The sequence below is a fragment of the Neolamprologus brichardi genome, chromosome 2 (genome assembly GCF_056152115.1).
Source record: "Neolamprologus brichardi isolate AB-2024 chromosome 2, ASM5615211v1, whole genome shotgun sequence".
NCBI classification, from domain to species: Eukaryota; Metazoa; Chordata; class Actinopteri; order Cichliformes; family Cichlidae; genus Neolamprologus; species Neolamprologus brichardi.
In genome coordinates, this window is record NC_142105.1 from 31,677,831 (window position 1) to 31,693,843 (window position 16,013).

General features: G+C 41.6%; 1 protein-coding gene across 7 annotated transcripts in view; it reads right to left on the reverse strand.

Moving 5' to 3' along the window:
- Positions 1 to 16,013, reverse strand: part of drp2 (dystrophin related protein 2) — a 206,131-nt gene that overhangs the window by 3,572 nt on the left and 186,546 nt on the right. For 4 of the 7 annotated variants that reach the window (XM_087851258.1, XM_087851264.1, XM_087851276.1 and 1 more), the window contains 6 exons: positions 15,091 to 15,156; positions 8,358 to 8,423; positions 6,402 to 6,548; positions 3,169 to 3,421; positions 519 to 639; positions 300 to 386 (listed from right to left, as the gene is read on the reverse strand). In XM_087851258.1, the coding sequence (XP_087707384.1) occupies positions 300 to 386; positions 519 to 639; positions 3,169 to 3,421; positions 6,402 to 6,548; positions 8,358 to 8,423; positions 15,091 to 15,156 (740 nt within the window). Of the gene's footprint in view, positions 1 to 299; positions 387 to 518; positions 640 to 3,168; positions 3,422 to 6,401; positions 6,549 to 6,711; positions 7,404 to 8,357; positions 8,424 to 15,090; positions 15,157 to 16,013 lie in introns of those variants that run through there. The other 3 variants (XM_087851288.1, XM_087851282.1, XM_087851291.1) reach the window with 3 other exon arrangements.

Below are 16,013 nucleotides of genomic sequence, written 5' to 3' on the forward strand. Positions count from 1 at the left end.
GGGCACTGTGGCGAAGTGTGTGACAGTGACACGCTCTGTCTTTCTCTGCTGCAGCCGCCCTCTTATCTTACTTCTCCTCTCTGCCATTCAATCTCTCCGTCCCCACACCCCTCACTTCTCCTCTCTGCCATTCGATCTTTCCGTCCCTACCCCCTCCCCTTCTATCGATCCACACTAGTACATATTTGCTCTCCTCTCCATCTCTCACGGTCCCAGGGGCCATGGAGGGAGCAAAGAAGCTGTCTCTGAAGTGTGGAGTGCTACAGCAGCATAGATCCATGTAGCCGAAACAAACTCACCAGGTTCTGAAGGGAAGACGTTTCTCAGCTGCTCAATGACCTCCTGGAGCTGCAGCACCGTGTCCTGCTCATGCTCCAAATCATCTCCTGCCACAAACACACACACACGGGTTCAAGCCGCCACAGAAAATGTTACTTCTCAGTGAAAAGATAAGGTTTTACATTTAGCATGCAGGCATATGTCAAGCCCTCATCTTAGCCTGGCTGCATGTCACTGACCTGCTGCTTCAGTGTCTGTAGTCTCTCTGCTAGCTGGCTCCCCATGGTGTCCTCCTCCAGACACAGGAGAAGACAGGGTTGATGGTTCTGATCCATTGGCCTCTGAATCATCTTTGGGCTGCTTTAGGGAGAGACTTATTACCATTCTTTCTAAATAACCCCTCATATCTATCATATTTCAGACACCAGAGTCATTTTGCCTTTCAGATAGCAATGAATGTGATGTTTAATGGCAGCTGGCAGTCCTCAAATGAGAACTCAGAAAAAGGCGATTTTGCCCAACAGCTGTTCATCAGGTTACTGTGATTTGTGTTTTGATAGGTCGATAAAAGCCAAAGGGAGTTGCACTGCACAGACAAGCATTGCAGAAAACAGACTGACACCACAATGGATGCCTCAATTCACAATCAAAGGGGGATAGTGTAACTCTCGAAGATCTTATATGCAACATTCCCATGGTTCGTATTGTTTTTAGCAACACTGTGGCAATACTCCAGAGGTGAGTAAGTTCAGTAGCTGCTGCAAAACAGGAGTCTCTGTAGAGACTGGCAGGGATTCATACATATACTTCTGGAGACTACAGACTGCAGATTCTACAGATTTTATTTTCTGAGGAAATGAAACTGTGATATAGGTCCACAGAGAAAAGAATTCAAATAGCTTTTCCCCCTCCCTTTATGTTTTTAACCCGGGAATATGTGCCTCTTGCTCACTTTAACCTGAAGATGCAGATGCTGTTCCCGTTCTTTCTCCTACTGTCATTTATTCCCTTCATTTTCTCTTTATTCTGTGGCCTGAGTGTGCAGTTTAGATACTCCCACTGACAACAATTTACACATTGCCATTCTAGTAACCAGTAACTGCGAGCGTCAGCTCCCACTCGCCTATCTCTTTGCCACACCTTTCCTTTACACCGCAGTAAATCCTTTTATATGACGCTCCAGAGTGTATTAAGGCTTATCCTCTTTCTTAACTCCTTCCATACTGTACTTCTTTGTACTCCCATTCCTTCTTTTAAATGAACACCGTGTGCCTTTTTGTACTTTTATAAGTGTATTTCAAGAACTTTGCTGTCTGCTGTCTGTGCTGTCTGTGAGGAAGATGTCATCCAGGGAAGGACGGATGTTGTTTTGCTTGGCTGTGTTCTAATGTGAAGCGTGTTTATTTATTTTTGATACTGCATGTTTTGGTTGCATCTGTCAATCTGTCCTGGAGAGACTCCGCCCTTTTCCCGTTTTACTAATTGGACACACCTGAGAGGAAAGGAGCGAGTGGTAATTTACAGAGAGTGGTCAGTGACACGTGAGACTGGTGGAGCTTGGCGTTAGAGGGAGGAAGATACAGCGACGCGGAGCGAGCGGTTCGACTGCTGCAGCAACAGGAGGCCAGATTAGGCGTCTGCGGGAAACTAAAGAGGCGGCGGACGGGCTGGTGCCGATTGTCAGTTACAAAGAAACGGCGGCAGACTTACCCGGGGTAAGTCTTTTGACTCGTCCCCTTTAATGAATGAAAGCTGCCTAAAAGGCCAGGGTTGTTTTAATTCATTTTATATTTTAACTATTTAAATATAATAAATTATATTTTAATTATACAGTCTTTAATTCGTGTGCTTTCCCTTCGCTGCTCCGCTGCTCTGTCCGTTTGGAGGAAGGTTTCCCTCCTTTAAAAACACTGTGGAAAAACATCACCTTCGCTCAGTTACAAATACAAATATTGAAAACTGGTGAGGTTAAATTTCCCTCTGTGCCCCTTTTTTTATTTTTAAACTGCAGCTACAGAAATCTGCAAGATCTATACAGTGCTGTGCCAAAATATTTGTCCTCTATCCAAACCTACCTAATTGTCCCCTAAACCTAATAACTGGTTGTGCCACTCTTGGCAGCAAGAACTGCAATCAAGTGCTGGCGATACCTGGCAATGAGTCTTTCACATCGTCGTCTTTGCAGATTTGTTTGAATTCACACACGCTGGAGGGTTTTCAAGCATGAACGGCCTGTTTAAGATCATGCCAAACATCTCTGTCTGATTTAAGTTGGGAATTTGACAAATCCACTCCAAAACCTTCAATTTTTCTTTTTTAACCATTCAGATGTGGACTTGTTAGTGTGTTTCTGATTATTATCCTGCTACATAACCCAACTGAACTTGAGCTGGCAGGACATTCTCTGTTGGGATTTTCTGGTAGAGAACAGAATTCCCAGGCCTTCCACAAAATCCAGCTTTTGTCTCATCAGCACACGGAATATGTTCCCAAAGATCTTCACTTCAGTCTGTTAGACAGATTCTGTGATTCAACAGGTCTGTCAGTAATGAGACCTGGGCGTGGCTATAGTTCAACTGAACGCAGCTTTCCAAAAATGTGGTTAATCACAATTAATTCTTGATTTAATGAGGGAGGGCAATTTGTTTTTCATGTGTGGCCTGGTAGGTTTCGATAGCTTTTTTTCTAAATTATTTTACATTTACAGCGATAATCTTTGTCTAATATAATTTTTTTTTTAAAGATCTGAACCTAAAGTATTTGCCTGTAAAACCTAGTTGGTAGACTTAGAAGTACACATAAAAACATACAAGTATTGTTTTTAAATAAAATCCGTTGTAGGAACTGTTCATTTCCTTTCCAGGTCTCCCTCAGAGGTGTACCGCTGACCTGTAGCAGTAGCTCCCTGAGCCGGCGCAGCTGGGACTCGAGCTGTTTGTTGTGGTCCTCCAGGATCTGCATACGGGTCTCCAGGCGAGTCTTGTGTTGCCGGAGGACCCGTGCTTCAGCCAAGAGCTCCTCGTCCTGCTGCCCTCCTTCTGTAGGTGAACCGAGACCTCCTTCTCCAGCCTCAGTCAGCATGGGAACTGATGCCGCCTCTTCGTGTTTCCACTTAAGCCGCCTGTACTCGCTCTGCAGCACCCTGAGGACCAACAGATGGAGGAGAACAGTCAAGGCAACTTGTTGGTGCAGCAAGCAAAACCTCACGCAACTTAGAGAATTACACTGACACAAACAAACGCATTATAACCTGACATTTGTATTTATGAGACAAATAATTTGAATGATTTACTAAATACCAACACATTAAACAATCAGTACTGCAGGATCCTAATGTATTATTGATGACTAACCACATGGAGTGCAATCTTCCTTTTTAATAGAAGCCTTTCATATCACATATTTGTATGGTGCTGTGAATATTCAGTGGCTTTGTGTGGTGATTCGCTATTAAAACGGTTTATAGACTTGTGATGCATTGTTAATTGATTTGGCTGCTGGAAAATGATCGTCACAACATGCTGCTCTATTTAATTGCAGAATTATCTGCAACTCTCTCTTTGGAAAAGAAAATGTAATAAATAAATAAAATAAAAACAAAAACCAGAAAGTCAGGGTAGCTGTTCTAATGAATGGTGGATGGTCAGAGGTTGAGAAGCTCGCCATGGCATTCATATACCCAGATAAGGTATATGAAACATAATCATATTTTACAGGCTATCACTGAATTACTTTTTTTTTTCCCAAAAACTGATTCAGTCATTTAATGAAATTCATGTTTTCATACATATTAAATCTTCCTGTTATAAAGGATGTTTTTTCTTCCCACTATCGCCAGTGGGAAGTGCTTGGGTTTTTCTGTTTTCTTTGTATTCTTGTAGGGTCTTTACTTTTGGCACTATATAAATAAAATAGAACTGAACTGAATTGATAATTTAAGTAATGTTCTTGAATATAGGTGGTTGTACCACTACATTAAAAATCATAAAATGTCAGGGATATTCTATATTATATTAGATACAAGCAGTGTTGGGAAGGTTACTTTTAAAATGTATTCCATTACAGAATACAGAATACATGCCCCAAAATGTATTCTGTAACGTATTCCGTTACGTTACTCGATGACAGTAACGTATTCTGAATACTTTGGATTACTTAATATATTGTCATGTTGTTTACAACTACATGAATGTACTATTGCTGTGATTTATTACTGTTACTGAAGGTCCGCGGCTCCGAACCGTAGTAAAGGGACCTCTGGCTAATACGGTGGGTTCTGTGTCGGGCTCGTAGCCGAAAACTAGCTTTACTTTGTTGTCTGGGTCAACTTTGCTAGCGAGAGACAGAGAGAGGCGTTGAAAGGCTGCTCGAACAGAACTTATTGTTTTTGGAGGAAAACAGGAACACGGTGTACAGTCGAGTCTTAATAGCTTACTTACAACTGGGCTCGTCAGGCACTCTTCTTGGCTACAGTGTTTATTATTATATTTACATGCTTCCAGCTCCCGTCTTTGCTCGATGACAGCTCGTACTTTTCCTTTTTCTCCCTCCCTCGCTCACAGACACATAACGTGTATGGCAGTCCATTCTCCCTGCAGCACGGACTACACTTCCTATGATGCTACATTCTTTAGAGCGTAGCGGTAGCATTCTGCCTGTTAGCTTAGCACAACAACAACAGGCGCTCTCTCACCCAGGAAACACAGAGAGAGAGCGTCACCCTGTAACCATGGCAACCATAACGCTGCCGCCTGGAACAACAGAACGTAGCTGTCAAACAAAACCCAAACAGTCCTGACCCGCCACAATATGAAACAGGGGAGTACCGCCGTGTAATCCATTTATTTCAACAAAGTAACTGTATTCTAAATACCACCTTTTTAAACGGTAACTGTAACGGAATACAGTTACTCATATTTTGTATTTTAAATACGTAACGGCGGTACATGTATTCCGTTACTCCCCAACACTGGATACAAGCACATGTCCATCTCTTTATAAAGCTAAAAAAAAAAAAAGTTGGGGTTTTTTGGGTTAAAGAGACCCAAAATAAGTTGTTAATTTTTTTTTTTGCTAATTTATTGTTCTGTTATAGTCAGTGTAACGTAACGGAATACGTTACAGAATACATTTTGGGGCATGTATTCTGTAATCTGTAGTGGGATACATTTTAAAAGTAACCTTCCCAACACTGCTTATAAGCATCAGAAAAACCACTAAACAGCCTATAAAATAAGCTAAAGCAGCCACTTTAGTCATTAATAAGGACGACAGAGCACGCTATAACAAGAGACGCAAAAACTGAACTAGGTCAAGGTTTCAGACACCCAAAGGGCACGAGTGTGTGTGTAGCTGTGTTTTGCTGTGTGTCTAGAAAGGTCACAACCAAACTGAGGACAAGGGAAATGTATTCATATGAGTCATTCAACTAAAGGATGCCTCTGGTAACCAATTAAGTGGAAAGGAAAAATGAATTTGCTTCATTTATGGAAAATATCTGCCCCTGTAGTAACTAAAATCTCATTCAAAAGCATTAACATCTTGTGTTTTAGATGTGTTTTACACTTAAAGCCAAACCATTCATAATAGACTCTTTGTTTTCCTTGTGCAGGACAAACTGAAGGTTGACATACGAGTGGTTCCGTGTTACCAATATGTGGTTTTACAAGCTTAATGCTCAGGTATGCGCACAGAAAATGCTGCTTTTTTTTTCGTTTTCTTCAGGCAGTTCAAAGGATTTCGAGTATGAATGTGTTTATTCGCTGCAGGAGGTTTGCAAATGACAGCAGACATACCGAATCGAGTGTAATACCTCTAGATAAACACGCAAACATACTTGTGTAAAATGCTTCTGGGGAGCTTTACTTATAAACATTGAACGTTAAGCCAAACTTTAAGGTCTCTGCAGCAAACATTATTTTTATCTTAGCCTCGATTATATCTAAAAGCAAATCAGATCAAACACCGTTTCAAATGTTTAAAATTACGTGTTTGGATGTGATGCAACTGGTGTTGAAATATGTCTAAAAGACGGGATTCTGGAGGATTTATTGTGCTTGAACACACATGAATTTTAAGGAATGATGAGAAAGTTCTAACAGCTTTATTTCCCGGCTACAGACCTGTTCTCGTTCTCCAGGCGGGCCAGGGTGCATTGGAGCTGCTCCTTATCCTGGTGTTCCAAATGTGCCAGCAGCATGTGCTGTCCACAGGGTGAGTCGTGGTCCAGGGCTGGGCTGGAGTGACGCAGGAGGTACTGATCTTCATCCCTGAGTCCCCCACACAGGAGACAGCACACTGAGCCACCAGCACACAGCCACCAGCAGCACAAAGCAGAACCAAGAGCATGGGAGAGCAGACAGGCCAAAGCAAAGCAAGGCGAGCAAGACAGGAAGGCATAACAGGACGAGACACAATGAAAGCAGACAGGATACAGCGGCTTGGAGCAGTGTGCCAGGTTTCCAGTCCAAACATTAAATGTTCTGCAATAAAACTTGCTCACCAGACCGTTTAACACCTACTCACATTTATTAAAAATGGAAGGTACATCTTAAGCTGCACAATATATTGCTCAGATATTAATGTCCAATAACATTTTATTGACACTGGAACAAAAACGTAATGTTCAAATCTATGATAACATGCCTAGGGCTATTAAACGATAAATGGATATGTGAACGTCTGGCAATTATTTTAATGGAAAGAGTTGTTGTCAGTTTATGTTGCAACAATGCTATTGCCCAGGCAAACCACTTGGTACAGCCAAAGTTAAATGAGAGGTATTCGTTAGAGTTACTCTGATACTTAACCTTCAGGTGCATTGATGAGACAATGTGGGTCTAAATGTGCTTCGGCTTAGCTGACTTGCATGCCTGTTACCTGACAACATTTAACTGCGATTAATATATACAGGTGGAGGTAAAGGCCGAGCATGCAGGAACGGTGGTTCAGGACAGTAAACAGTAGGATGCCAAGCACACACCAGCTGGAAGCACCGATAGCACAGAGCCGTGCAGCAGGAACAAAGTAAAAAAAAATAAAAATGAAGCATTGACAGACAGACGGACGGGTGTGCAGAATAAGAACAAGAAGATACAAGGGCACAAAAGCTGGAAGCAACACAGCTGCACATAAGGGGAAGAAGTGAAATGCCATGCACACAAACACTCTCAGGCACCGAATAATCCAGAGACAGAGTGTAGATGCAAAAACTATATGCATGTATATACATTTGTGTGACACAGCTCCATCCAAGCAACACACTAGATGCATGCACATAGCAAGAAAGACAACGAACGCAGGTTTGATAAGCAGAAATATCAGTACTGAAAGGTTTTTGGCTTCCAAGTATTTTACTTCTCTCTGAGTTTAAAACAAGCTCTTAATGTATCATCAGTCACATCACACTCTGAGAGCAGACTAACACAAAACACACGTGGAAAGGTACAATAAGCACACTTCACACTGCACTCACACACATTACACAGACCTCTAAAGTGTGTATGTGGCAAAGCTACAACCTTAACTTTAAGCAGAACCATCTCAGAGAAGGAGGAAATGGCTGACAGCCCACAGCGATGTCAACAAAATAAGACATGGACACACAGAAAATCATGATCTCAAACAAGCCTAACCACTCTCCCCATGTGGCACTTTCTCAGCTTTCCACAATGAGGACTGGCTGCCTCATTCACATCAAACATCCTTATTCCTCTCACTGCTGTAACCCCGCCACTGCCAGCCACTCAGCCGGCTTCTGCAGGCACTCACACATACGCTTTGTGTATCTACACACAGCCACAGACCTTAATCGCAGCGGGCATGTGTACGATGAATGGACAGTGTGTGCGCACTGCTCGCTGTGGGTCATTTTCATTATGTGGCTGACTATTTATGCGGTTACCCAATTTTACCCAAAGAGCTGAACATACGTGTACAAGTCTGTGCACGCAAACAAACGCAGAAACGGTCGAAGCATCGCGAGAAAAGAGCGTACGCACAAAACGCACACATAATCCCCGTGAAAGGCTGCGCTTGTAATGACAGGGTTTGTAGGGTGGGGGTGGTGGCATACTCACAGGCTTTCATCAGGAGACAGACTATCCGTGAAGAATGAACAATTCTGGCTCTCCATTTCCGCCAATCTGTATGTATACAAACACACAAACGCACACACACACACAGGATGTCAAATATACACGCAGTTGACACATGTGCACAAACACCCAAAAGATAAATATTGAGCGAGATCAGTAAACGTAATGAAAAAGGAAAAGCATCACATTATGTTTATTACACACTGATAAAAATATATTTCATCAAACACAAGCTTTGAACAAATAATCAAAACTTATTTTAAGCTGTGCATAAAGGAGCCTGGTCTCGTTCGCTACCAATGGATAGTAAGGTGCGCAGGTGCATTTGACTAACAAGACTGCAGAGTGGCAAAAATTCGACTTCCAGTAGAGTAAAAGCTATAAAAACATCCACAAGGAGCATGCATAAAACTTTATTGTACATTGTCTACTCGCATACAGGCAATAAAAAACCTTTTAGAAATGTGCTACTGTCCAGCACCACAGACAGCATCAGTGGTGTGTGTAAGGCTACAGTGTGTCAGGTGCTCTGTGGTTTTTCAGCACCAAGGACAGCGCTTCCCTTCTGCATTATATCCTGCTGACTGTCAGCTACACTGTACATGCTGCTCTGTAAGCTGTTTTACTATAACACCAAATGAAATGTGCTGTGGCAGGGCAAAAAAATGAAAAAGAAAATTAGGTTTCTTATTTTTAATGGAATACATAAGAAAATTGGGTCCTACAGAAATCACAGCAAGATGGACAAGGCAGGGGCAGGTAGACCCAGCAGGCAGGTGAGTGCACCTACTGTGCAATTAACAGGCTAACATGTCTTTGAGTGCTGCACGATTCTGTACAGCATTTTCTGGGGGAAAAAGAAAGAGCAGGACTGTGCATGACAGGTTGCTACCATCGCTATATGTCGTTGATTGAAATTAATAGTTAAATATAATGGTTAACATGCATTCTGCTTAGAAAATTAATAATACCAAAAACATCATTGATAGATAGAATGTTTACTGTAAGCTCAGTGTGATACTATTTTTAATATACACCTATAGTACTGCATAGAAAAGTTTATAAGAATGACTTCTTGCCTTTCGTAACACATTTACAACAATCAATCATTTTTAAATGGTTTATTAATGTTCCATATTGTACACGTCAGCATAAGAAAATAAGTAGCTCAAAAAATAGCTTTGTGCCCCATCTTTATCTCTTCCAAGCAGCACACACTTTAAAATACAATTGTATCCACTCTTTCCCACACATTATAAAAATATGCAGGAAGATGTAATATAAATAAGATGCATGCACGAGCTGGCTGCATGAAAGTGGAAACACCAGAAAGTCAATTCATCACAACCAGCTGCAGTCCGCTGAATATCGGAGAGTAATGACTTATAATAGCGATCCATGATTAAATGGTGGGTTGAAATCGGCGGTCAAGCAACAAAGTTGTTATTTGCACCGCAAGCGTCGCTGCAGCTTTAACCTCTTTAGCTTTGTCCTTCAAGTCAGGATATTAATCATCACGAAGAAGCAGCCCACTGATGCAAATGTGCTACGCGTCTTGTGCCCGCCCACATAAACACGCACAGATTCGCCACATTAAAATAGTCTTCTTCACACACCGACACGCTACGTGCTGAGTCATCGTTCGCAGTGTGTGGTCAGGTGAAGGAGTGAGGGATGGTAGAAGTGGGGATGAATGATGTAGAGGTTGTCAGGTGCATCCACATAAGATTCCATTTCTCTCCAGTTTTCTATGAGACCATAATACTGAGAAATGCAGGATTTATCCGTGGCCTGTTACAGGAGGCCCAGCCTGTGAACCCGACCGCTCGTAATTCAGTCTGCAACACTATTCATCACAAAACCGCCGCAGACCTCAAGCTTCAGTCAGGAACGGCAGCAAAGGAGACAAGAAAGAGCAAAAAGAAATAGGAGACAGTATTGTTCGAGTTTCTCGCGCTTACATGTGTTTTAGCCTCACGAATTAATGTAAAAAATAAGAAATAAGAAATGTGAGCAAAGGGCCAAGGGCTGCAGAAGAGGGATACTATGGTTTAGAAAAATCTTATCTTACTTTCTTTTTTTAATGTAACAACTTTTCTATTAAAGACTGCTTTCCAAACGCCACTGCTTTCATCACAGCAGTGGCGATGATGAAAGAAATAAAGTCCTCATATCAATATTAACAGATTTTAACAGTTTAATAACTACTGAAAACTAGAAATAATCCGTAGAGAAAGCGACAGACCTCATGTCTGTTACACAGTATGTAAAAACGTGTTACAACCAGACGGGAACTGAATGGCAATCCACGCCTCCACACACTCATACACAAGATATGCAGTAATATAGAAATCTTAATCTTATATTAACATTCATATTGTTATATTACTGTTCATATTGTTTATTGCACTTTCCTGTGCTATGAAATTGCATGAAATTGAATTGAGAGTGAGAGAGGAAGTGCGAGAGGAGGAAGCAGACACACTGTGTTTTTTACTGACTGTTCTAACCTGAAACTTCAAGTACTCTTCCTCTGAGATGACTGTAGAATATGCGGCATGGATTGTGTTTTATCATTTTGCTTATTTTCAGAATTTTGTTTATTTCTAATTGCATTACTGCACTTGTAGTAGTGCTAGCCATGTTAGGCAAATCTACATCTGTAGTCCCTGGCCATGTTTTTAAGGTTGTCATTCGTGCTTAGAAACATATAATCATTTATATGCTGATGAAAGAGCGCACTCTTGTCTTGTTTTGCTGTGCAGTTGGTGTTTTGTGCTCCAGCGGGGTTAGTGCCTAGAGAAACCCAATCCGTCTGTGAAGGTTCTCAGTCATCCAGATCATCGTAGTCAAAGGAGCTTGCAAAGAAAAGCGTCTGGACTTCTTTAAGTTACTTGAAGACGTTTCACCTCTCATCCGAGAAGCTTCTTCAGTTCTAAGGTCAAATGGTGGAGAGTCCCAGATATAAACCTAGTGGGAGTTTCCCCCCACAGAGGGACAAAAGGACCCCCTGATGATCCTCTAATCGCCTGAGCCAAGGTGTGGGTCCCAATCAGCCAGAGTTTCGGGTGAGTTCCTCCACAGGACAAGACTCAGCTGTCCATCTGCATCTTAAGGTCAAAGGTCACTCTTTCGAGGATGCCAATGTTCACATTTTGGACAGAGAGGACAGATGGTTTGAAAGAGGAGTGAAAGAAGCATCTATGTCCACTGTGAGTGACCATCTTTGAACAGAGGCGGTGGTTTACGACACCAACTCTCTGCCATCTATAATCCAGTTTTGAGATCCTTCCCAGACGCCTTAACGCCCACTCACATCCTGGGACATCTGACCTCAGGAATTCACATGATAAGGTGGGGCCAGGTTTCACAATGAACTCACCCGAAACTCTGGCTGATTGGGACCCACACCCAGTTTCACACCTTGGCTCAGGCGATTAGAGGATCATCAGGGGGTCCTTTTGTCCCTCTGTGGGGGGAAACTCCCACTAGGTTTAAATCTGGGACTCTCCACCATTTGACCTTAGAACTGAAGAAGCTTCTCGGATGAAGGTGAAACGTCTTCAAGTAACTTAAAGAAGTCCAGACGCTTTTCTTTGCAAGCTCCTTTGACAATAAACCCAATCCCCCCCCCCCCCCCCCACACACACACACAATATGCCATCATAAAGGAAAAATATTAGACAAACTGAACTGACAGAGATTATATCCAAACTTGAAACTGAAAATTCAAAGAACTCAAATAAGAACAATTTCCCCCTTTTATCTTACATCAACTGACAGCAAAAGGAAGGAAGGAAGTAAAAAAAGGTAAGGGAGAATGAAATCAAGATCTCCTCTCGCTGCCAGAGTACAAATAAAATACCACCAAGCGTGTCCACTCTTATTATGATGGTGCTCAGATGATGCTGGAACATACGAGTGGGCTTACACAGTTCTTCTTTTTGTGAATAAATGTGCGACTGCCTTTTCTCATTTAGAGCCATTTGAAATTCTTTATAATTCATCGCGTTCTCATTTGCCCATTCATTCATGCACAGTCCCAAACATATGCAGTGGCCTGAGCATTGAAACCACTGGCGTTGCTCGTCTTGCTGAAGACATCTGTATACGTGCATGGCATGAATTACCATGTACATCACTCCCAACACACCTGCCTTATATATTATTTACAGGTAGAAAGAACGGAGAAGGGAGGGAGCAATCTTGTTGCTAATGTATGAATAAAACAATCACTATTGCCATACATAAGTTCTGTCTACTTGTTTTTTTTGATAGTTCTCAGTGAGAACATATGAGTCAGCTCACTGCTGTCTTTTTTCTTCTGTCTAACTGTAGCACCATCGATTTAGAAGCGTTTATCATCCCTGATAATTCATTCATTTTCTCCTTTTGCCCATTCACTCATGCACAGACAAAAACATAACAGGAGACCTTTAAAACAGTTCGGGTCCATTTTTCTTGCTCAGATCCCATCAATACATGTGGATGGAAAAAGCTGAAAACCCCCGCATTAGTATGTAATTCACCAGAGCAAACAAAGGGCTCGAGATGGCAAGTTGGGCAAAAACACGTCTCGGATTTGAACTCAGTAAAACTAAATTGTACAAAGCTATACGGCAATCAGTTTTTTAGTGCTTACCAATAAACCTACACTTAAAACGTTCATGTTACAACACCTGGTGTGTAATATTAAGTGGTTGATAAGATAATGATAACACCATAACAGCTTGACCCATTTGTGTGGATATAGAGTTAGACATATAAACATCTGTGTAAAGAATTGTATTCACTGTTGAACACATTTAGGAATCATTTGTAGAAAGGTTTCTGCAAATAAACAAATTGATCCTAGTAATGAGCGTTGCACGTGTATTGAAAGTGTTATGCAGCTTTTAGTGCCTCTGTGCTCAAACCAAGCACCACAATGGGGATGAAAGGTGATTTAAGTGACTTTGAACGTGGTATGGTTGTTGATGTCAGATAGGCTGGTGTAAGTATTGCAGAAACTGCTGATATACTTGGATTTTCCCCACGCAACCATCTCTAGGGTTTAAAGAGAATGGTCTGAAAGTAAGAAAAATATCCAGTGAGTGGCAGCTCTCTGGGCAAAAATGCCTTGTTGATATCAGAGGTCAGAGAAGAATGAATAGACCTCTTTGAGATGTTATAAAGACAGCAATGACTCTAAAGAACTGCTTGTTATAACCAAGGTATGCAGAAGAGCATATCTGAATGCACAACCATACTAAGTATTATCTTAGTACTGCTGATAATGAGTTCACTGCACTCAAATGACCTTCACAGCCACCAGATCTCAGTCATAGATCATGTTAGGGGTGTGGTAGAGCTGGTGACGTGTGATCCTATCAGGTCAATATGGAAGAATGTTTACTTGCTGAATATTTGCCACAAAATGATTAAGTAAGTATGGAGACAATGTGCGTTGTGTACTACTGAACCACATTATAGTGTCTCATAGTGATGAGACACCATTTATTAATTTGAAAGATAAATCATTTAACTATTTTGGGACTCCATTGCTGAAAAATGGTCAAAGGTGAGGGGCCCAAAGTCATTATTTTATATGCAGAAAACAGACATGAGAAACATATATAGCTTAAAGACATGCAAAATTATTATGGTACAATGAAACAATGTTTCCAACTGTGCACATTTTTCTAAAATATTCTCAGGAGATTTGCAAATAAATGTGTCTTACTTTTACCAAATTAGATTGTCTGAGGTACATGACCGCCTTTCCCACTTTCTTTATTTGTTGTTTATTTCTGTGATAGTGGCAGCTGCAATTACAGAATGAAACTACTTGAGACCAATATGACTGAACAGCCTTTTCAGAAAATTGTAGCATGACTGAAAACAAATTATTGAATCCAAGATGACAAAATAGAAAATATGTTAAAGAATAAGAGAAAAGGGGTTAGATACCCTATAAAAAGCAGCAAAATAATCACATGGGTGGGAGACAAAAGAAGAGAGAGATTGCAGATAACAAAAGGAAAAAAAGGGGCAAAGCAGATATAGCAGGAGGGAAAAGGGAAGAGATGAAGGGGGTAAAGAGGACAATTGTGCTTGCTTTCTCTTTGGTGCATATTCCCTATGTTTTGGCAGTGTGTGAAGCAGTTGTGTGTAAGAGCCTAGGGGAAACAATACACAGTGGCACGCTTACCAAAACACACACACATATACACGCACACACACACGTCCATGCACACTGCACTGTGGGCAGAGCTGCCAGGAGTGTGGGAGTCCAGTGGTGTGCCCTGTATGCTGTCAAAGACACTAAGCCACACCGACAGCTCCCAGGTGACCAATGGGCTCACTGCCCCAGTAAGTGACAAGCTGCTAGGCACGCTGAGCCCTGCTGACCTCTACACACACACACACACACACACACGCGTACACACAACGGTCACAAACTTCACTGTGTTTGTGTGGCGCATAAGAGTGAAGGAAACCGCTGGGTAACACAGCCTCTATCCTAGCTGGAGTACAGTGCACAACGCAGACAAATCAATACCTCAATTAGAGTGTGGCAAAGACTAAAGGGTGAGAGAACAGAAAGGGGAGAAGAAGAGGGAAAAGTGGGGTGGAGTGAATGTATGTAAGGGGGTGGTTGATTTGGAGAATGGAAAACGGCAGGAGACTCTGTAGTAATGATTTGATAGATAGCACAGTGCAGAAAGCCACATACCTGCTGGCATAATGTTCAATCCTGCTGTGTGTGTCTGCATGGGGCAGCTTGGGCGAGGAGCACGGTCTGGGAACAAAAGGCGCCGCCGTCAATACTTCACAGATGCAATTTTTAACTCTTTCAAAACATGAACGTGTGGCTGCAGAACAGCAAAACGGAAAAATTAGCGTTCTACTACTACTACTACTACTACTACTACTACTACTACTGCAACTACTACTACTACTACTGCAACAAACCAAAGAGACTTCAGGAAAAACTTTATTTAGGGAAGCACAAAGGGATTCTGACAGAGGTGATTTTACAGGAAGAATGTGTGATGGTTTTGAAACCCATCATCTCTGGCTTGTGAGTTTGCTGCATAAGTAATGAGTTGATCAGAAGATTAGGAGCGAGGACATCTGTATAGTAAGCTCTTTTTAACAAAATGGCTTTTTGCACTAAGAATCTTGAGTATGTGTTGAACGTTGATCATAATGCTGCCCTAAATTGACGGGTACAGACAAAAAAGCCCCTCCTGACACGTAATGAAAGCTGCTGCATTTATTCGTTGAATATATTTCATCACTAAATATGAAGGTCAAGCATTGCTTCCAATTATTTTTCCATTTTGTGCCCTGGGCAAATTTATGGATTAGTATGTTTTTATGTATTATAATTATATGCTGCTGCAAAATGACATTGCCGAGATGTAATCTTCAACCAAAAGCACTTTATCACGTGACTGAGATCTTAGCTGGAAAAAGGCAATTTAACGGTCTTCGCTGGCTTGTCTTTGTCTGACGAGGGCAGGCTTAATGTCGCAAGGTCAGGACCATACCTTTTTAATAAGCTCCTATTATAACCATATACTGAATCTTTAGCTCTAGCTCATTGTTAGTTGGCAGGACAGATAAAATAGTCATAAAAGATGACCATAAAAA